The 20,838-nt window shown below is 56.9% G+C and overlaps 1 protein-coding gene across 2 annotated transcripts; it reads left to right on the top strand.

Annotated features, from left to right (window-relative positions):
• Positions 1-761: 761 nt before the first annotated feature.
• On the top strand, positions 762-19,284 carry RAD23A (RAD23 homolog A, nucleotide excision repair protein). Of its 2 annotated transcripts, none has more exons than XM_073318930.1 (9): positions 762-971; positions 6,316-6,477; positions 6,891-7,093; positions 8,940-8,995; positions 10,003-10,130; positions 10,616-10,691; positions 11,039-11,094; positions 11,503-11,667; positions 16,207-19,284. In XM_073318930.1, the coding sequence occupies exons 1-9, from the start codon at positions 900-902 to the stop codon at positions 16,318-16,320; spliced, it is 1,032 nt and encodes a 343-aa protein (XP_073175031.1). In that variant the 5' UTR covers positions 762-899; the 3' UTR covers positions 16,321-19,284. The 2 variants fall into 2 exon arrangements, with proteins under 2 accessions (XP_073175031.1, XP_073175030.1); XM_073318929.1 differs by having other exon boundaries at positions 11,039-11,169.
• The last annotated feature ends 1,554 nt before the right edge of the window (positions 19,285-20,838 follow it).

Below are 20,838 nucleotides of genomic sequence, written 5' to 3'. Positions count from 1 at the left end.
TGGGTCTCTTCCTGGGACGTGAGTGGTATGCAGTCACTTCACGTGGGGGGGAACCATAGTAGCTAATCCAGTAAGGTAATATACCCCAGCAAGGATTTTTAGCTGCCTAGCAGAGGTATAGCCATAGCTGCCCCCTTTGTAAAAAGAGAGCAATGGGCTCAAGTGCAGGCCCCCACAGAAATACACCATCCACACTTCAAGTAGGAGAAGACAGGGGCTGGAAGGACTAAAGGGAGGGGTGGTGTCACCCGGCCTGTGCATGGGGTGGGAGATTATGCTGTGGGCTGCGACTGAGCCTGCTGCTGTGTAAGGAAGGAGCCAGGCCCAGCCTCACTCCTGCTACGTTGTTTGTAGGCCAGGCCCGGCCCGGCCCGCTGCTTCTCAAGAGTGGCCACCAGTCTCCTGAGAAACTTTATGATGAGCTTCAAAGGCTGGATGGTGATACCCCCTACAGGGCGGGCTAGTGCCCCTACGAACCCTTCCCTGCACACGGGGGGGCGGGCACAGGGCCGCCCACCCCCGGCCTGCGTGGGTCTGACACAGCCTCCGTGCTGGGCGGGGGCGGCCTGCCCTCGCCGCCCGGGCCACGCGTGGGAGTCACGGGGGTCCCGGGCCAAGCGCTCAGCCATGTTACCCTTACGGGGCGGCCATTTTGTGTTCCCCCCCGTCACGTGATCGCCGCGGCTGGCCGTCTGCTGTCACGTGATCGGCCCGCCCCAGCGGCGCTCCCCCCGTCACGTGATCGAGGCGGCGCTCGCCCCTGTCACGTGCCGGGCCCGCGCCCTGGCCGGGGCCGGAAGCGGCGGGGCGCTAAGATGGCGGCGGCGTGAGTTGCATGTTGCGGGGCTGCCGAGTCCGTTGGGAAGAAGCGTCCGCCCGGCGCGTCCCGCCCGCCCGCCATGGCGGTGACCGTCACCCTCAAGACGCTGCAGCAGCAAACCTTCAAGATCCGCATGGAGCCCGAGGAGACGGTGAGGGGGGCGCGGCCCCAGCTCAGCCCCCACGTGGGGGGCAGCCCCCCCCCCGCGCAGCCCGGCCCCGCCCCTCCCCCCCGCAGGTAGGGCAGCCCCCCCCCCTTCCACGTGGTCCTGCCCCAATTCCCCCACATGTGGGGCAGCCCCACTCCCCCCGTACAATCTCAGCCCCCGCTTCCTGCGTGGAGTCAGACGACCCCCACCACCACGTGGTCCTGGCCCAATTCTCTGCCCCCCCCCCCCTCCACAGGGTCCTGGCCCAATTCTCCCCCCACGTGGAGCCAGCCCCCCCCCCACACACACACACACGGTCCTGGGCCGTTGCCCCAGCAGCCCCATGTGGAACGGTCCCAGTTTCTCCCTGCCATGTGGGGCAGTCTCCCTACCTTCCCCCCCAAAGGTGTAACACCCCCATGGGCTGGGCCCTAGGCTGCGTGGGGCACTTTTCCCTCTCCCCCCATCCCCTTTTTTCCTACCTGGGAATGTGATACACAGAGTAAAAAAGAATACCAGCTTTGAGGGGTATGGCTAGGGTGGCTCAGGGGGGGCGGGTGGGGAGTGAAATATGGGGTGAGAGTGCCAGAAGAGCAGGGTATGGGGCAAGGGAGGAGGGGTGAATGGCTCCATGTGGGTGGAGGTAGGAGCCTCAGAAAGGAGAGAGGTAGGGGAGCCGAGCTGTCTGCGTGCCCCCGTACTGGGGCAGTAGTGGTTGGTACATCTGGGACTCTTTCAGCAAGTCCCTATTAGCTCCCGTTGAGAAATGTACCAGGGCAGCCCTGCCGCAGGCAAAGCTGGGCCTGGTGCGTGTCCCTGGGGCCTGGGTGGTCACTGCTGGGCATCGCCTGCTTGGCCCAGAGTGATTGGGGGAGGCAGGGAGCAGGAAGACAAGCTGATCCCAGCTGGTGTGTGGCTCCCTCCACCTCCCGGTTCCAATGGGGTGGGTTTTACAGTGGGGTCTGTGATGCTACTGCTCCTGTTGCCATCAGCATCTCCTCCTGCTTCCACCGGGGTGCAAACACCCTGCGTCTGTCTCTCTTTCCGTGTCCCGTAAGAGGCCTCCTCTGGGTCACAGACACCCTTGAAAAGAAAAGGAGGACTTGTGGCACCTTAGAGACTAACCAATTTATTTGAGCATAAGCTTTCGTGAGCTACAGCTCATTTCATCAGTGTTGCATCCGATGAAGTGAGCTGTAGCTCACGAAAGCTTATGCTCAGATAAATTGGTTAGTCTCTAAGGTGCCACAAGTCCTCCTTTTCTTTTTGCGAATACAGACTAACACGGTTGCTACTCTGAAACCAGACGCCCTTGAGGTGTTAGAGGTGAGACCTTAACGCCGTCGTGATCCGTGTTCATGTGACTCGTGTCAAAGCTGATTGGCATCCTCTGAAGGAACCAAATCCCCTATCTTGTCGGGCTCATACAGTCTAGTGGTTAGAGCATTGGACTGGGACTCCAGAGACCTGGGTTCAGTTCCCAGCTCTGCCACTGGTTTGGAGGGTGACCTGGCACGAGTAATTTCTCCTCTTGAGCCTCAGTTTCCCCATCTGTAACATGGGGAGAGTCATACTGACCTCCTTTGTAAAGCCTTTGGCGACCGATAGATGAAAAGCACCTTATGAGAGCTAGGGATTATTAATATACCCTGCTCAGCATCCCGCTCCGAGGCAGCGGGGGCACAGAGCTAAACAGCTAGCACCAAGACTGGCGTCTCAGATCTCCAGAATGTTCTTGTCTCTGCCCTGGAGCTGTCATTTGGCTTTCAAGGGAGCTTTGCTTGAGGGGGAGGCTGTCCCGTGTGGCTGGGGTTTCAGCCTGTGGGTTCTGAACAGGCCCTCGGGGGCGGTGACTCCACCTCCCTTTCTTTGGTTTTATGGGCAATCCCTGTTTTTTTCTGTTGTGACATGTGGTCTCAGTGTGGGGAAGATGGAAAATCCCCCTGCTAGTGTTTGGATGCGGGAGGCACTTTGTGAGGTCAATTTGAATGACTTGGGAAGGACGAATGGGTGGAGCAGTGGGCTGGGAGGCAGGACTCCTCTCGTCTGTTCCCAGCTCTAGCAAAGTGTGGGGTCTAGTAGTTAGAGCAGGGAGGCTGAGTTCTGTTCCCAGTTCTGGGAGGGGAGTGGGGCTTAGTGGGTTGGAGGATGGTGGCTGGGAGACAGGACTCCTGGGTCCCGTTCCAAGCTGTAGGACAAGAGTGCAATCTAGTGGGTAGCGTGCGCTGTCAATCGGATTCTTCTCCCTCCAAACGTACTGCTGTTTTTAAACACTGAGCTGAGACTGAGAACAAGACTCGGTTTTAGCAGGGAGCGGAGTCCTGCAGTCCTGTTTTGCTTTGTGCTTTAGGCAGAGCTGATTTTTAGGGGCCCTTTATGGGGGGTGCAGGGTCTAGAATTTAGGTTGTGTGTATGATGCATGTAAAAATAAACCCTAGCAATACAAATCTTACCATCAATCTTTTTTTAATACCGTTTGAAATATTCCCTGTCACTTTTGCAGCTGAGCAGCTTCTCATGAGGGCAAAGGGATTTCAAATGTTTTTCACAGCATGGATCACATTTTAAGACAGAAACTGTTTGCTGGACAGCTCCCCTCCCATCTATAGCCAGTAAAGCCCTTGTGGTGGGACTGAAGATCTGGGGTTAGTTCCCAACTCTGCCACAGACTGCCGGTCTGACCTTGAGCACATCCCTTCATTGTTCTGGGCCTCAGTTTCCTCACCTGTGTCATGGGAGGGGCTTCCCATGTCTTGTCTGCTCAGCCTGTGAGCTCTTTTGGGCGGGAGCTCTCACTCCATGTCTGTGCAGCGCCTGGCACTGTGCAGCCCCAGTCTATGCTGGAGCTTGCAGGCCCTTCCCCAGATTATGAATAACGTGCTTGGAAGGATTGTTGGTGTCTTTTAATGCAAACTAGCCCCTGGCAATAAGCAGGCCCAAGCCGCCAACAAGGAAAGCGCTGGCTGAGGAGCAGGGCCCACGAAGCTGAGTGGAACTGATTAAAAAACCAAAGTGAAACTGCTGTGCCTGTCCTCATGGGGCGAGCCGAGAGGCAAAAGGGGATTGGGTGATGTGCACGAGGCCAGCTTTAATGCTCTTAGGAGGCGACGGTCAGAGACTGGGTTTTTAACTGACTTGAATGCTCCCTGTCTGATTGTAACTCCCGATCCCTTCCCAGCTAGGGCTGTGTCTGCGCCCCTGAGCCCCTTGTAGATGCAGCGCAGACCTTATCTGCTGCCTCCCCAACGAGTTAGCTCCATCGATGGCTGGGTCTGTGCCAGGGCTTATGTTGGCACGGCTCTGGCGGCTGCACCCTTGAATTTCCCGGCTCTGTGCTTGGCCGTTACAATTCCCTAGCTGGCTTTGTAAGTGGTAACTCCTGCTCTGCGCGCTCCCCTCTCCCGCAGTAGTGGGACACTGGATTCAGCAGCGTTTAGTTCCTGCCCTACACTGTTCCATGTCGGTATAAACAGCCCACCCCAGAGGTGGCTGCATCTCCCCGCAGGGCGAGGGACCTCGGTATAAACAGCTGCCGCTCTCCACCGCTGAGGTAGCCAAACTTGAGTAGCGGGTGATACGGTTGCCCATGGGAGGAGAGGGGTGAGGCAGTGGCTTCCTTTTTTAAATAGCTGGAGTCCCACGTGCTTTTCACAGAGCGTCAGGCTTCGTTTTGGCTCAACCCAGGAGCCAAAAATATCACTTGGCTCCTACTCGCTTTGCAGCTGTTCCGACGGGTCCCCTCTGGGACACCATTGCCCTCCGGGATGCAGGGGAGCGTCTGGTGCAAAGCCTCCACTGCTTGGCTGTGTGGGGCTGGGGGGAATGGGATGCATGCTTGCAGAAGCAGTTGCTCAGTTATCCTTCCAGAGGGCCTTGCAGACCCGAAAGGGTTGAGCCTCATGGCTCTGCCCCCTGTCTTCAAGCACCAGGAAATATGTCTCTGTCTTACCAATGGAGAAACGGAGGCGGAGAAGGCATGAGTGGTTTGCAGTCACCCAGAGACCAATGCAGACGCTTTCCCAGTGGCTGACTGTGATTCCCAGGGGACAGTCAGGCTCTGTTCACGCTCGGGGAAATGGGTGTGTTCAACACGTGTGAAAATCTTGGTGTAGATGAAGCTTTTCTGCCCTGTGTGTCAGTGCTGACCCCATTGTGGCACTAGGGGGCGCTGTGCTGCAGTGAGCAAGGGGGAGGGGCTCAGCAGGGGGCACTTGGCAGTCAGTGCTGCCCTGGTGCAGCAGTAGGGGGCACTGTGCTGCAGGGAGGAGCTCTGGGGGTGCAGCAGGGCCCACTCTCCCCTCACGGTCAGGGCTGGCCACAGTGTGGTGTTGGCTGGCCAGGGTGAACCCTAGTTAAAATGTGTAGAAATACAGCTTGGTTCCCAGTGATGAGTTGTCCTTGGCCCCCGAGTGTCCAGCGTGGATCCCCCTGAGCCCTTAGGTGCCCCCAAGAAGGAGCCTCCGGCTTGCGTTAGCTGCAGCAGCAGCTGTCCCAGTTCCCCAGTGCCTCGGCCTCCCGTTCCGAAAGCTACTGCTGGGTTCTGTAATCCGGCCTGGCCCTGCGGGGAAGCTGCTTCTATCACAAGCAAAGCATGTCCCCCTGAAACGCCATGAGCAGGGCAGAGGGGTGCTGGGGGGGGGTCCCGAGTCTGCGCATGCACCTCCCTGGCTTGGTTGGCACCATTCAGCTGTGAATGGAGCTCTGGGCAATCCTGGCAGCCGGGGGAGAGTCGGAGATGCTGCTCGGCAATGGGCAGATGTGAGCCCAAGACATCCAGTGACCTGCCCCCGAGAGCGCATCTGGTGTCTTTCAGGTATTACTTAGTTGTATTACGGTGGTGGCCAGGACCCCTCTGTGCTGGGTGCTGTACAAATATACAACAGAGATGGTCCCTGCCCAGAGAGCTTTCAGTCTAAGCAGCTATGGGGTTACCTAGGGGTTATCTAGAGGCTTCAGCCAAGATCAAGTCCCATCGGGCCGGGCGCTGCCCACACACAATGAGAGGCTGTCACCATCACAACGAGGGTAAACGCAGGGTGGGACTCGGGTGCAGCATCTGGGCAACAGGTTGGCAGCTCAGAGCCAGAGAGTTGCCCCGGGACACCCAGGGAGTTGGCGGCAGATCCAGATTTCCTGAGTCCCAGGTCAGGGCCTTTCCTGCAGGACCAGACTAGGATGTAGAGAACCAGGGCGGGAACAAACCAAACTGACCTGTCACCTCCTTAATCCTCCCGCCTAATATTGCTGCTGGGGCTGGGAGCAGGGTGGGGAAGGAGAGTTGTCCCTCTCCCTGCCACGCAGGGGTCTGCATACCCAGCTGACGGGGCCGTCTCGTCCCACCTGGCAGGTGCGGGTCCTCAAGGAGAAGATTGAGGCCGAGAAAGGCAAGGAGGCTTTCCCCGTGTCAGGCCAGAAGCTGATCTACGCTGGCAAGATCCTGAGCGACGATGTCGCCATCAAGGAGTACAAGATCGATGAGAAGAACTTCGTGGTGGTCATGGTGACCAAGGTACGGCCGGGCCCTGCTCCCACTTGCGGCTGGGCTGCTGGGCCAGAGGTAGGAGCTGCCCCTGGCTGGGATGCTGCAGAAGGAAGGCAGCATCAAGATGGGCTTGCTTTTCACACCCACTCAGTAGGGGGCGCTCTCCCCTCGCCGTTGACGCTGACCCCAGAGTGGCACTAGGGGGCGCTGTGCTGCGGGGAGCAGGGAAGGGGGGCTTGCTAGGGGGCGCTCTCCTCTCACAGTTAGTGCTGATCGTATAACACACGCAGTCAGCCAGCGCCGAAGGGGGGGGAGTTCCTGCCCCCCTTCACCACAGCTGCTTCCCCGCCCGGGGGTTGGGAGCTGATCGCCTTGCGTGTGGCTGGGGAGCAGGGGACAGAGACCCCAGCCGCACCCTTCAACGCTGCTTGTTTCCTCAGACCAAATCCAACTCGGGCGTCCCAGCCCCCTCCCCTGGCGACGCTGGGCCGGCCAGTGTCCCGGAGCCAGCCCCGTCGGTGGGGCAGACGCCGGCGCCTGCAGCCGGTGCCGACGCTGTCCTGCCCCCAGTGCCTGTGGCGCCGAGCGAGGAGAAGCCTCCGGAAGAGCCGGCTGTTGTCACGCTGCCCGAATCCACTGCCGGGTAAGCCCTGAGAACACGTGCCCCCGCCCCGCGCCTGCCTGTTTGTGTCCCATAGCTCAGTTATGCCGGGTACCCCAATGTCATGCCCCGGGGCAGGGGGATGCCTTCCACTTCAGGGTGCGGGCTTGACCTTCCTTTGTGGGAACCTGGAACATCTTTAACTTGGAAGAGTGGGGTCTAGTGGTTAGAGCAAAGGGGCTGGGAGTCAGGACTCCTGGGTCCTATTCCCAGCCCTTCCACAGATTCACTGTATGACTGGCTAAGTCACTTTGCATCTCTGTGCCTCAGTTTCCCCATCTGTGCAGTGATACCTACCTCCCTGTGTTTTTTGGGATGGGGGGGTGGGTTAAGCGTAATGTTGCCATGTGGCTGTTAAGTAGCTGCCACCTTTCACCCCAGAGGTGGCTACACTGCAGTGATCCCTCATACACAGACTGCAGCATGCTTCAGGATCCTTGCGGGTGAACGGCCGTCTCTGTACGCACATCGCATCCCCTGGGCTGTGGGGACAGAAAGAGGTTGGGGGGTGCACCGAGCTTGCCTGTGAAGCACAGAATGAGCCCATCCCCATGAGCAGCGGGACTGGTTTGATTTCAGGGTGGATTGAAAATCTGTTTAGTTTCAGTTAGTGACCTGGCGCCCTTTGAGATGTGGCGAAGACCCTGCTTGTCTCCTGGGCAGAAAAGACGAGCCTTTGTTCGAAATAGTGTTGGCGAGAAGATGCCCCTGTTGTCAGACAGCAGCCGGTGCAAACTTGTGGGTTTGGGTCCCGCCAGGCCTAGCCCCAAGAAAGTTAACGTGGCAGCGGATGGTGATAGAATCATAGAATATCAGGGTTGGAATGGATTTCAGGAGGTCATTTAGTCCAACCCCCTGCTCAAAGCAGGGCCAATCCCCAGTTTTTGCCCCAGATTCCTAAATGGCCCCCTCAAGGATTGAACTCACAACCCTGGGTTTAGCAGGCCAATGCTCAAACCACTGAGCTATCCCGCCCCTCAGGTGTGTCCTTGCAAGGGGGTCGGCAGCAAGGAGAGGGAGAGCCAGCATGTGGCAGCTCGCTGGGAGGTCAGCTGCTGAGCGCTCCAAGCAGGATCAGGCAGGCTTCCAAAAATTCAGCTGTGAGGTCACCAGTATTTGGACATTGTTACCCCAGGATGGACCCTGATTCCGCTGTCAGAGCTGGGTCTGGTGGATTAGCTTCAACCCGCTGGGAACAGTGTCACCCGAGCTGAAACCATAATAATTCCTCAGTAGATCTCAAAGCACTTGGTCAGGAACATTATCCCATTTTACAGATGGGGAAACTGGCAGGACGCATGACTTGCCCGGGGTCACCCAGCAGGGCATAAAGGCCTCCACCCTGGGGTGTGCACTGTCTGAAAACAAAAAATCCAGCTGAACTTGAAACCAGAGGAATTTTCTGCCATAGCCACAATCTGAGACCTGGGATCCTAAGAGCGGCTAGCGGCTATTAGTAGTATTATGGTCTCGCCCGGGCCGTGTGCCAAGACCCCGCTGTGCCAGGCGCTGCATAAACACAGAGTGCACTCAAGCCAAGAAAGGCAGAGCGGGGACCCGCTCGCAAACTCCAGAGGCACCAAACTGTGTCCATGGGATTTCGAACACACTCGGTAACATTCAGAACCACGCTGCTTTCCTAGCGCAGGCAGGGCCTGGGGGTCAGATCACAGAGAGAAGGGACCTTCGCTGCATCCTGCCCTGTGGTTCCTCCCGGCTCAGGGAGCCCGGCCTGGCTGCTCCAGCGCAGTGTTGACCCCTGGGGGTTTGCTTGTTGCCCGGCTGTTTGGAAGGAGCCAGCTACTATTCCTCTCTTTTAAATTTGCAGCTCTGTTCCCTCTTCAGGTAGCGTGGGGCGCCCAGACGACGCGGCTTCCACCCTGGGTAGGTGAAATCCCTTTGCTGGGGCTGGGGCAGGCAGCCGGGGTCCCTGGGTGACAGCAGAGAGCTCCTGCCAGCACCCCGGGCTGGCTGCTCCGTGGCTCCCAAGGGGCAGACACTGCAGTTGGCTCCTGCAGCATGAGCTCGTTGGGCGGGGGCGCCCTCTGGTGGCTGTCGCTGGGTAAAACAACCCCCTCTTCCCGATGCTGGTGTATGGGTGCCAGGAGCAGGACCCCCCTTCGCAGTGTTGCCCCTCTGTCTGGGAGGTGTGGGGGTGGGCTGGTGGCCCGACCAGGGTGTTGGGAGCTACCTCCTTCATGGCGGTCTCAGGTTTCAGTGCAGGGCAGGTTCCAAGCCCCGGGTTGTTCGGTGCCCTGTTTGATGAGTTGGTTGAGTCTCTGCTGGCAGCTGCTCTGGGGCAGCCTGGGCTGTGTCTGTTCCAAGGATAAAAGGTGACCGTCTCCAGTCACTCGTTAGCAGAGGGGCCGAGTTAGGGAAAGAAGGCTGGGGGGCTGGTAGCCAGGACTTCTGGGTTCCTGTCCCAGCTCTGCATGGGGAATGGGGTCTAGTGGTTAGGGGACAGGGCTGGGAGCCAGGACTCCTGGGCTTTTTCCCAGCATGTGTGGGCTGGGTTCCGTCTCCAGCTCAGGTGGACATGAGGGGTGGGTGGGTGTTAATTAGCTGTATTACGGTAGCGCCCAGGAGCCCTAGTCAGGACAGGGTGGGGTGTGGAGCAGGGAGCCAGGACTCCTGGGTTCTAGTCCCAGCTCTGCCCCTGATTTATGGTAGAATCACTTCCCCTGTGGGGATTGGGCGTGGAGGCGGGAGGTGATCCCACGCTGGGAAGGGGAGGGTGAACCCCTCTGCTGGGAGATGCTGGTGGAGGGGGAAGGGCTGTGTTCGCAGCCAGCACCCAGTCCTTCCCCCCTTTCCCTTGGTGAGCGTGTGCTGGGCACCCCAGGACTGCTGGCTCTGCCTCAGCCCGGGCTGTTGTCCCCTTTCGCCTGCAGTGACCGGCTCGGAGTACGAGACGATGCTGACCGAGATCATGTCCATGGGATATGAGCGGGAGCGGGTGGTGGCTGCGCTCCGGGCCAGCTACAACAATCCCCACCGCGCCGTGGAGTACCTGCTGACGGTAAGGGGGCGCCGGGGCAGGACTCCTGGATTCTATCCCAGCTTGGGGAGGGGGTTTCGGGGGTTAGAGCAGGGGGGGCTGGGAGCCAGGAGTCTCCCCAGCTCTGAGAGGAATGAGGTCTAGTGGTTAGAACGGTGTGTGGGAGCCAGGACTCCTGGGTTTCATTGCCATCGACTTGCTCTGTGACTTCGGGCAAATGATTTTTTTTTTCCATCCACATCTGGATGGCTTACAGGAGTGGGATACGGAGTCTGACCCCGTAAGGTCACCGGTTCTGATCCAGCTCTCTGGGACCCTGTGTGGAATGAGCAGAGGTGCCCGCATTGCCTGAGGCCAGCTCGCTCCCTCGCTGGCAATGGGGTGCCAGGCAAACCCCAGAGACTGAGTTCCTTTCTGGCCCCTTGTGGGGTGAGCCCTGTGGGGCAGGGGCTGTTGTGGGGGGAGGGGCACTGGACAGCACTAATGATGCCCCTTTGACTTCACAGGGCATCCCAGGCACCTCCGAGCCGGAGAGAGCCCCGATCCAGGAGAGCCAACCCACAGAGCAGCCAGCACCAGAAGGTCAGTGACATGGTCCTCCCACACCTATGCGATACTTAGGGACCGTGGTGGGAGGGGGAGACCCAGGGCGGCCAGGCCAGGGGCTGGAGCTGCGTGGGAGAAGGCTCTTGCTCCTGTGGAGCATGGGCTATGGAAGGCCACTGAAAGCATGCATCCAGGGGTGGCAGTGGTGACCCAAACTGGTCCTTCAGGAAGGAGGGAGTGGCTCCAGGCCCTCTTCCCGCTGGCTAGATACCCTCCCATATTCTGTGATCACCAGTGCCCCACCTGTGTGGCAGCATGGCCCAGGTGGGCCCTGCTCCTTCAAGGCATGGACTGGCTTCACCCCGCCCACTCCTTCCCCACAGGCGAGAACCCGCTGGAGTTCCTGAGAGACCAGCCCCAGTTCCAGAACATGCGACAGGTGATCCAGCAGAACCCAGCCCTGCTCCCGGCCCTGCTCCAGCAGTTGGGCCAGGAGAACCCCCAGCTACTGCAGGTAAAGGGGGACAGGAGCTGAAAGAGGCCACGGAGGAGGAGCCGGGAAGTAGTGCTGGGAGGGGAGTGTGTCTAGAGTGGAGGGAGGCAGGTTCTATGCCTGGCTCTGGGAGGGGAGTGGGATCTGATGGGTTAGAGCAGGGGGTGGAGGGGGGAGCCAGGACTCCTAGGTTCTAACCCTGGCTCTACCAGTGGGTCACTTTGTGACCTTGAACAAGTCCCTGCCCCTTTCCCAAGTTTCCCCGCTGGGAAAAGGGGCTGTAAAGGTCCTGCTCTGGGGGTGGGGGGGCGCGTCTCTCCCTAACCCTGATCCCCTTCCCATTGCCCTCCCCAGCAAATCAGCCAGCACCAAGAGCAGTTCATCCAGATGCTGAACGAGCCGCTGGGAGAGATGGCCGACATCTCTGACATCGAGGGGGAGATCGGGGCCATTGGCGAGGAATCTCCCCAGATGAACTACATCCAGGTCACGCCTCAGGAAAAAGAAGCCATAGAAAGGGTAAGGGAGGGGCTGGCTGTGCCAGGAGCCATCCTTCCTGCTGGGCATGCCACAGGATTCCTGCACTGGAGAGCCCCAACGAGGGTGCAGTGGGGTCTCGGGGGGAGGCTGGCGAGGTTGGGAGCCAGGACTTCTGGGTTCTATCCCCTGCTCTGTGCTGGGAGTTGGGGTCTAGTGGTTGGAGCCAGGGGGGAGGAGCTGGAGGCCAGGACTCCTGGAGTCTGTTTCTGTCTGTCCCTGACAGCTCCAAAAGCTTTATCTGGTCTGATGCTGAGCACCTGGAGCTGGGGGTTGAATAAGAACCAAGTTTAGTTATTAACATAAGGGCCAAGTTGTAGCCTTGATAACACTGGGGGGGGTGGGGGGGTGATTCAGACGGGACAGAGGTGCATTGTGGGGAGAGGGGAGTAGACATCTCTGACTTTGCAAAGCAATGGAGCATAATTAATTTGGTCCTCCCCCCAAAATGGATGTGGTCCTCCCTGATGGGCAGTGCTGCCAAGCTCCGCCCACAACATCCCAGAGGAGCTGGACACCTCTGCTGAAACATGGGTCCAAATGACATCATTAGTCTTCAGAGTGAATATGGGAGTCTTCAGAGTCTTTCCCACCTGGTCAGATCCAGAAAGGGTCGTTGCTGGGTTCATGGCGACCTCCATAGACTCATTGACCTTAAGGCCAGAAGGGCCTGTCCTGATCACCTAGGCTGACCTGCACATCTCAGACCACAGAACCTCACAAACCCCCTCCGGGAACAGGCCCATAGAGGGTGGCTGAGTTACTGAAGGCCTCAAATCTTGATGTAAAGACTTCAAGTTACAGAGAATCCACTATTTGCTCTAGTTGAATACCTGCAAGTGACCCAGGCCCCACATTGCAGAGAGAAAAAACATCCAGGGTCTCTGCCCGGTCTGACCTGGGGGAAAATTCCTTCCCAACCTCAAACCTGGTGATTGGTTAGAACCTGAGCACGTGGGTGAGACCCACCAGCCAGATGCCTGGAAAGAATTCTCTGTGGTAACTCAGAGCCCTCCCCACCTAGTGTCCGATCACTGGCCCTTGGAGATCTTTGCTATTAGCAGTCACAGATCAGCCACATGCCATTGTAGGCAGGCTCACTATCCCATCCCCCCCGAAACTGATCAGCTCCGTCTTGAAGCCAGTTGGGTTTTTTGCCCCCCACTGCTCCCCTTGGGAGGCTGCTTCAGAACTTCCCCCCTCTGATGGTTAGAAACCTTCATCTAATTTCAAGCCTAAACTTGTTGATGGCTAGTTTCTAGCCATTTGTGCTTGGGCCAATGTTGGCCCTTAAATAACTCCTCTCCCTCCCTGGTATTTTCCCTCTGATGTATAGAGAGCAATCAGATCTCCCCTCAGCCTTTGTGTGGTTAGGCTGAACGAGCCACGCTCTTTGAGTCTCCTCTCATAAGGTAGGTTCTCCATTCCTCGGATTGCTCTTCTCTGCACCATTTCTAATCCAGATTCATCTTTCTTACACGTGAGAGCCCGGAAGTGCACCCAGTATTCCAGGTGAGATCTCACCAGTGCCTTGTATAATGGCACTAATGCTTCCCTGTCTCTGCTGGGAATACCTCACCTGATGCATCCTAGGACACAGCTGCATCACCTTAAAATGTTCAGTAACATTAGTCCCTAGACCGATCCCTGACCAGCTCCTCTAGTAACCTCCCTCCAGCCTGACCATTCACCTTTGTGTTACCTTTAATCAGTTCCTTACCCGCCTTTTGCTTGATCCCCATCTTCTCCGGTAGAACTAATTTCCCATGTGGGATCTGTACCAGATGTTTTACTGAAATCCAGCTAGACTAGATCTACTGCACTTCCTTTGTCTAACAAATCAGAGCTCTTCTCAAAGTCCGAGATCAGGCTGGTCTGTCGAGATCTATCTTTTGTAAATCCATGTTGTCTTTATTCCCAATTATCATTTACCTCTGTCCTTAATTCCTCTCAAAATTTGTTCTAAGACTTTGCAGGCAATTGAGGTCACGCTAAAGGGCCTGTAGTTTCCTGGATCACTTTGTCGTTCCCCCGGCCCCCTTAAATACAAGTACTGCGTTAGCAATTCCACAGTCACAGGATACGACCCTCGAGTTTACAGGTTCATTACAAATCCTTGCTATTGGCCTCGCAATTTTACATGCCAGTTCCTTTAATATTCTTGGATGAAGATTATCCCGGCCCCCCGACATGCTCCTGTTAAACTGAGTTCGGCCTCCACCTCGGCTATGGTCATTTCTATCGCCGTATCCTCGTGCCCTCAGCCGCCCTGCCACTGCCCCCCCAAAAAATGCATCACCCTTATGAAAAACCGAGACACCGCCTTCGTTTAGGTGTTGGGCCAGGCCTAGATTATCTTTAATCTCCTCCCCATCCGCAGTGCTTAGCGGTCCCACTTCTTCTTTCCTTGTTTTCTTTTTATTTCTATGGCTAAAGAACCGTTTCCTGGTGGTTTTAATTTCCTTGGCAAGCTCCAGCTCTGCCTGGCTTTTGGCAGTTCTCCCCTACACTCCCTCTTGGAGGTCAGAAAGTGTTCTTCACTGATCCATCCCACCTTCCGTTCCTTGTAGGTTTTCTGCTCTCTCAATCTCCTGGTTGAGATGCTTGATGTGCAGCCCTTCCCTGTGATTTTCCCCCCCGGGCTTGGGATGCAGGCTTCAGACCATTTCTGCACCTTTGACTTAAAATAATGCCAAGCCTCCTCCGCATTCAGATCCTTGAGTTCTCCAGGCCAGTCCGATTCCCAAACTGCTTCCCTTCACTTTTTTTAAGTTGCCCTTTTGAAATCCAGGACTCTAGATTCAGACCTACTTTGTTTATCCTTCCATTTACGGTGAATAGCTCATGAGCACTCGAACCAAGGTTGTCCCTTTACAACCAGCTCTTCTATGAGGCCTTCACTTCTTACCAAAACGAAATCAGCTCTTGATGGTTCAGTGAAGAAATCTGTCAGCTGTCCCATCAAGGAACACCTGGGCCCTACCGTTATTGGGAGCGCTTGTCCTCCAATTAGTCTGGGAAATTAAAGTCTGGGAATTGGGATTACAGGAGTCATGTTGAGTTCATTAGAGGTCTCTCTCCAGATCCTGAGGGTCCATAGCAGACCCCAAGCACCATCCCAGCGGAGCCTCTCTGAGCTTTCTTCCCCAAAGTGGTTGTGACCCAGATAGGTTCCATTTTATCCATTCCGTCACTTCTCGTTTCTTTCCACTCTTCCTCGTCATTAACATCCAGTGCTGCACCGCCCCGCTTTACCTTTACGTCTGTCCCCTGCACGGCACGTTCCCTTCAGTGCTTGTGCTCCACTCACCAGTTCTCTTCTCCCGATGGTCTCGGCTTTCACTTCCTGTCCCTCCACATTGTTCCCCAAGCACCTCGCGTCGCTGAACAGACGTCTTCGTTATCTGCTCAGCTTCACCCACGTTCCTCACCCAATAAGGGACGGTCGTTCTACTGCAGTATCCCCTTCCCAACGTTACTGTCAGTGGCGTTGGGACCTTGTCATCCATTCTCCTACCCTCCGTTGGTCCTTTCTCCCTTGCCGTATCCTCTTGTACTTGACTTTCCTCCTGCTCACTGTTAGTCAGGTGTGGAGATTACGCCCGCCCTGAGTCCCTAGTTTAAAGCTCTTCTTCTAGTCGGTTGTGCCAACCTCCATCGCAGACATCTGTCGCCCTCCCCACTCAGGTGGCGTCTGTCCCCGGAGAACAGTCCTCTGCCCGTGACTGCCTCCCAGTGGTCAAACATCCCAAAGCCCTCCTGGCAGCACCACTGCCTGAGCAGATGTTGATCATCATTTTCTCTCGCCTTCGCTCTCCTCTTCTAGGGCCAGGTAGAATCCCACTGAAGATCACCTGAGCCTCCAGTTCTTTCAGTGCCTTCCCCAGCCTGGCGTGGTCTCCCTGGCTGCATCCCACCAAGAATCTAGCCGTACCCTTTGTTCCCGTGGATTCTTTCCTCCTCCTGTAGGTTCAGGCTCAGGTCCACATCCTGTGTCTTAGCTCCCGGCAGCCAGCACCCTCTTCTGTGCTCCAGAACAACTCGGCCGCGGTTTCTAGCTGCACCTCCAAACCTCGGCTCAGCTCTGCCAGCTGGCACCTCACCCCCGCCCTGTGGCAGGTTACAGCTCCTGGTGCGGGGACCACGGGTGAGGTTGTCAGGCCTCCAGGAGATAGCACGGGGGCTGGGAGCGGGGGGGAGAGCTGGTTTTAAGGTAACAGCCCTGTCGAAGCCCCAGGTCTCCTGGGGTGCAGTGCTGTGCCCCTGCACAAGGGAGTCCTCAAAGACAGCACGGCCGTCCTCCGCAGTGCCTGTACTTGGGGGAGTTCTCCCCCTGCCTCCTGAACCTGAGGGGTTCACAGCCCCTCTTTCACCCCCGCATTCGAGCATCCCAAGTGGGCTCAGGCATTCTGCTCCGGAGCGGCTCGCTTCCAGAGGGCAGCTGGGACATACAGGGTGGCAGAGAGGAGTAGGGTTCCCAGGCAGGATCCTTTTGACTCTTCTCTCTTTGTGTCCCCTCAGTTAAAGGCCTTAGGATTCCCGGAAAGTCTGGTCATCCAGGCGTACTTTGCTTGTGAGAAGAATGAAAACCTGGCTGCCAATTTCCTGCTGAGTCAGAACTTCGATGACGAGTGATGCAAGGAAAAAGGAAGAAAAAAAATTTTATATATGAAAAAATTCTCTCTATATCTATTCCTGTCTATTTAAGGGGTACATGGGAGAGACCCCAATTTCCCCCCCTCCCTCCCCCAATCAGACAAACTTACATCTAGATTCGACCAGCCCAGCCTTCTGGCTTGAGGAAATGCTCTTTTCCCCGCTCCCCGTGGAACTGGACAGCTGGGGATCTGAGTCGCAGAACTAGCCCCTAGTCCCAGCCCCCCTCCCCCGGTGCCTGGGCCGTGGGTGAATTCAGTTGCACCCCTCTCCTGTATGGGGCTTGCTCTGGGGTGGGGAGAAGGGATTTGGGGCTGGTCGAGGGGGTCCGTGGGCTCCTCGCCCAGCCCAGAACTTGTGTGCAGGTTGCTTTGCTGTTGAGATGACCAGCCCCTGGTGAAAGGCTGAGCTACTCTGCTTCCATCCATCACCCACTAGCCGTGTGTTGGTCTCCTTTAATTTCCCTTCCCCAGTCCCCCTTTCTGCCACGACCCAGCCACCAGCCAGTGTGGGACCCTATCTATCCCGCTTCGAACCTGCACGGCTCGCATAGATCACAGTTGGCCCACCCCAGTCTGGTGTGTTAGTGGTTGGCTTTGCCTGCATAGAGGAGGCTAAACCATGTTGCCAGTCTGGATCCGTGCTGAGCAGAGCGCAGATCCCTGCTCCTAGACAAGGCAGGGTTTAAACTAGCCGCCTCTGCTAGCTGTTAGCTCCAGATCCAGGAGGGCTGAGAACTGGCTTCCTGTGAGCCCAACCTGTGTTTAAGAACCAGCTGTTCTGGCACTTGTCCCGCCCTCCCTTTGAGGCATGCATCGAAACGAAACGCTCAGCTAGCTCCCCGCGCTGCTGCGGAAGGCAAGGGGCGGGTGCTGCCTTAGAACAGCCCCTGCTGAGCCAGGGCTGCCGTGAAAAGACAGGGTTTGACTCTCGGAGCCAGGTCCCTCAACAGAGTCGCTTGTGTGGTGTTTACTGCTCAGACCTCGGTCCCTGTGCTGTGCCGAGGGAGATGGAAAGCCATTAAACCCCTGCCTGCCCTAAAAGGATCTTTTTCAAATTACCCCTTTGAAAAGTGCTGCAAATCAGTCCCTTCCTCTGCTGGGTTTAAGCCCTGTTTCCAATTCTATTGGAGTTTTAAGGGAACTAAACGAGGATGTCTTTTTAACCTTGATTTTTCTCCTCATTGGGGGATTACAAAACCACAGATTTATTAGATTAAAATCTATTTATTTGAAACAGGGCAACTTTTATCCCCAGGACAATGGGCTTATTTTAAAAACAACATTAAAAAATACCCTCTTCGCTCTGGTAATTTAAAAATCCAATTCTCCTCCCTTTAGGAAGCCGCTGTGCTCTGACCCACTTCTGAGAAGATCAGATGAAAATCCATCCTCGTCCCACCTCCTCCCTGCTAATTTAGTGCCAACTTGGCTGTTTTTTTCTGGATCATCACACCCGTCTCTGCGTCCCTATTTCTCTCCCTGTCTCATGCCCCCAAAACCTTGACCCCCCGTTGAAGTAATTCCTGACTTTTGTGGGCCATTCTGTTGCATACAAATCCCACCTGGGGCTGGCTTTCCCTAGCCTGTGCAGTTGCAAAGAGAAAAGAGTATTTGCCTCCAAAGTAAATCCTGAAGCCATAAATAGCTCCTAAGCTCCATGATATTGCAGGGTAGCTGTGAAAGAGGCTCAGCTAAATTAAGCCGGTGTGATTTTAAGGGGGCGGGAACATGGGTTCCAAAGTGGGTGGGGATAAGAGTTTGCTAGGCCCACATTCTTAGCTTTGCCTCAAGTGAAAAGTGGCCATTGGTTAGATCCAGGCCTCGCCTCCTGGCCACAGTTCCATCTTAAAGGAGCAGTGTCCTAGCATTTGCAGTTTGTTTTGGGGTTGATTTGTTTTCGTGGTTGTACTTAAAATGTTCCTAGCTGGCCGCGGGGTCTGTGCCTGCTAACCAAGGGCTCAATCGAGCTCTTGGGGTGAAGATGGCAGATGGGATAGATTTGATGAAGTACATAAAAGGGGAGGAGTTGGGGTGGAAGGATTACATGGAAATGTAAAACCAAAAGAGGGTGGTTCTTACCCACCCACCTTGTTGGGCCGGGAAAGTGTAACTGGGGAGGTTGTTCTAGAATTGGGCCTCCACACCCCAGCCTCGTCAGTCAGACTGTACCCTGCCGTTCTGGGTGGCCCTGCTCCCCCTTGCCTGGCACCGGCCCCACGGCGGCTTTGTTGCATCTGTTAATTTAGCAGCAGCTTTCGAGGCCCCGGCGCCTGTTGGTTTCTCTCTGGAGCCGTGGGGGTAGCGTGGGAAACTGGCCTCGAATGCTGGGGTGGTGTGGGAGTCTCGGGCTGCGTCTCTGCTGAAAATCCTGCTTGAGCTCTTCAGCATAGACTCTCGCTCCAGCGCCGGGAGTTAATCCACCTCTCGGAGCAGCGGCAGCTTGGGCCGGGGCAGAATTCGTCCCTGGGTCTAGTGGGGTTGGCTCTCGGCGGCGGGGAGTTTTCACACCCCTGCGAGATGTGATGTGTCCATGTAAATTTTCAGCATAGACCAGCTCTCGCAGCCCACGTGCTGCTGATTTAACAGAATTGGCTAAATTTCCCAGCAGCCTTAGGGGAAGGCACTTCGGCTGGCTGGTCAAGCTCAGGGGTCCGGCTTCATTTGTTTCAATCTTGAGCTGTTCTGCTCTAGCCCAAACTGAGTGGGGTGATGGGAACACCAGGCCAGGGTGCCCCCTCTCCCCCCGGCTCTGGGGAATGAAGCAGGCCTGGGCCCTGGGTGTAGGTTTCCCCCATAGCTTTCAGTTCCCCCAGGCGGCCTCTCTCCCTGTCCGAGACTGAGTGCTTCACACCTACTGGTTTTGGGGTGCTATGAATGGAATGTGAAATAAACGAGCTGCCCCCGCCACTCGCTGACGAGGACGGGTCAGAACCTCCTAAAAGCCACCGTCTCCGGCGTGTTCTTTCCAACCCGTGCCTGGGGGAAGCTACAAGCGGCCGAGGGGAGCAGAGGGGAGAGCTATTTTAAGGCGCAGAATAAGTGAGTGTGGATGATTAAACATGCTTGCACCGGGAGGAGACGGGGGTTGGCCTGGGCTCCCACACAGGAGCATGGAGCTGCTCCCCAGGGCCAGCCGCTGAGATCCGGGCTCCAGCTCGTGGTTGGGGTCAGCAAGGAAAGGCTCAGCCCTTCTTTTTCCATGAATGGGGCAAGAACCCTGATTCCCACCAGCCCCTCCCCCTCGGAGGGTGGGAACAGGGCACCTGGCACTGATTGAGACCCCCTCCCCCCTGCCTTATCCTGTGTGTGTGTTCCTGGGCGAAGGGCCACACGGGGCCAATCTCCCAGTAGCGTCTTGGAGCTCACCAGGGACGCTGGAGCAATTCCAGGCAGCAGCCATGCGAGGTGAGGGGCCGTTTCCCGGCTGGCCAGCTGGGAACCCCATGGCCAAGGGGTCTGGCTGGGCCCAGCCCTTGTCGGAGCTGTTGGTTGCGTGGCTCACTGGCTGTGTTCGTGGTTGCCAGGGCTCCGCTCTGCAGGGGCGGGAGAGTTTGGAGACTGTTACCGTGAGGCTAAACCCCGTGGGAACAAGGCCTTGGCTACTGTGTCTGGAGCTGTGGGACAGGCTAATTGCAGGGTTTTCTCTAGTATCGTTCACCCCTCAAAGCATCGTACAAGAGCATAGCTGGATCGCATCACTGGCTACTAACGCAGCTGCTTCTGGGTGGGGTGCGGAGGCTGTTCATGCAGGGATCCCTTGCCCAGTGCTGAAATGCAGCCACCTCTGGGTTGTCCCTGGGGGCTGTTTCTCCAGGGCTGAGTCATTTCATGCAGCCTGGAGGCAGGTGATGTGAGCCGAGGGCCCTGGCTAAACTACAATGGACTAGCCCAAGCCCAGGTGGTTCCCCGCCCACCAGGCTCCACCCGAGGGGCCCTGCTCAGCAAGGGCCGGGCTTGCAGCTACCGGGCAGGCCCAGAAAGCAGGTCTGTCCACATTTGTGCAAAGCAGATGGGGTCGATGCAAGGCCACGCTAGGACAGCTGTGTCCCTCTGCAGCCTGCCGGAGCTGCTGTTGGCTCCAGGACCGGGACTGCTGCTGTGCAGGGGGGCTGGAGAGTTTTTCAGCAGTTTCCGCTCTTGGGCAGATCTGCAATATATTAATTATACCCCAGTAGCACCAAGGAGCCCCAGCAAAAATTGGGGCCCCCCATTGTGCCAGGTGCTGCACAGACCCTGAGCGGGACCAGGGCCCCCATAGGCAGGGCCGTGAACAGATCCGGGGTTGGACCAGGCGCTGCACTGATGCATTGAGAACTGTCCCTGCCCCATAAAGCTCACAGACTCAATAGACAAAGGAGAGGAGGGGAAACTGAGGCACAGAGCTGAGGAGAGACTGGCCCAGGGTCATGCAGGGAGTCTGTGGAGGAGTTGGGACTCGAAGGGAGATCTCCAGGGCCCCAGCAGCAAGGCTCCCCCTGACCCAGCCCCAGCCCCC

This window comes from Lepidochelys kempii, chromosome 20 (assembly GCF_965140265.1).
Source record: "Lepidochelys kempii isolate rLepKem1 chromosome 20, rLepKem1.hap2, whole genome shotgun sequence".
Taxonomy (NCBI): domain Eukaryota; kingdom Metazoa; phylum Chordata; order Testudines; family Cheloniidae; genus Lepidochelys; species Lepidochelys kempii.
Note: the sequence above shows the minus strand (reverse complement) of the source record. Positions and strands in the feature narration are given on the sequence as shown.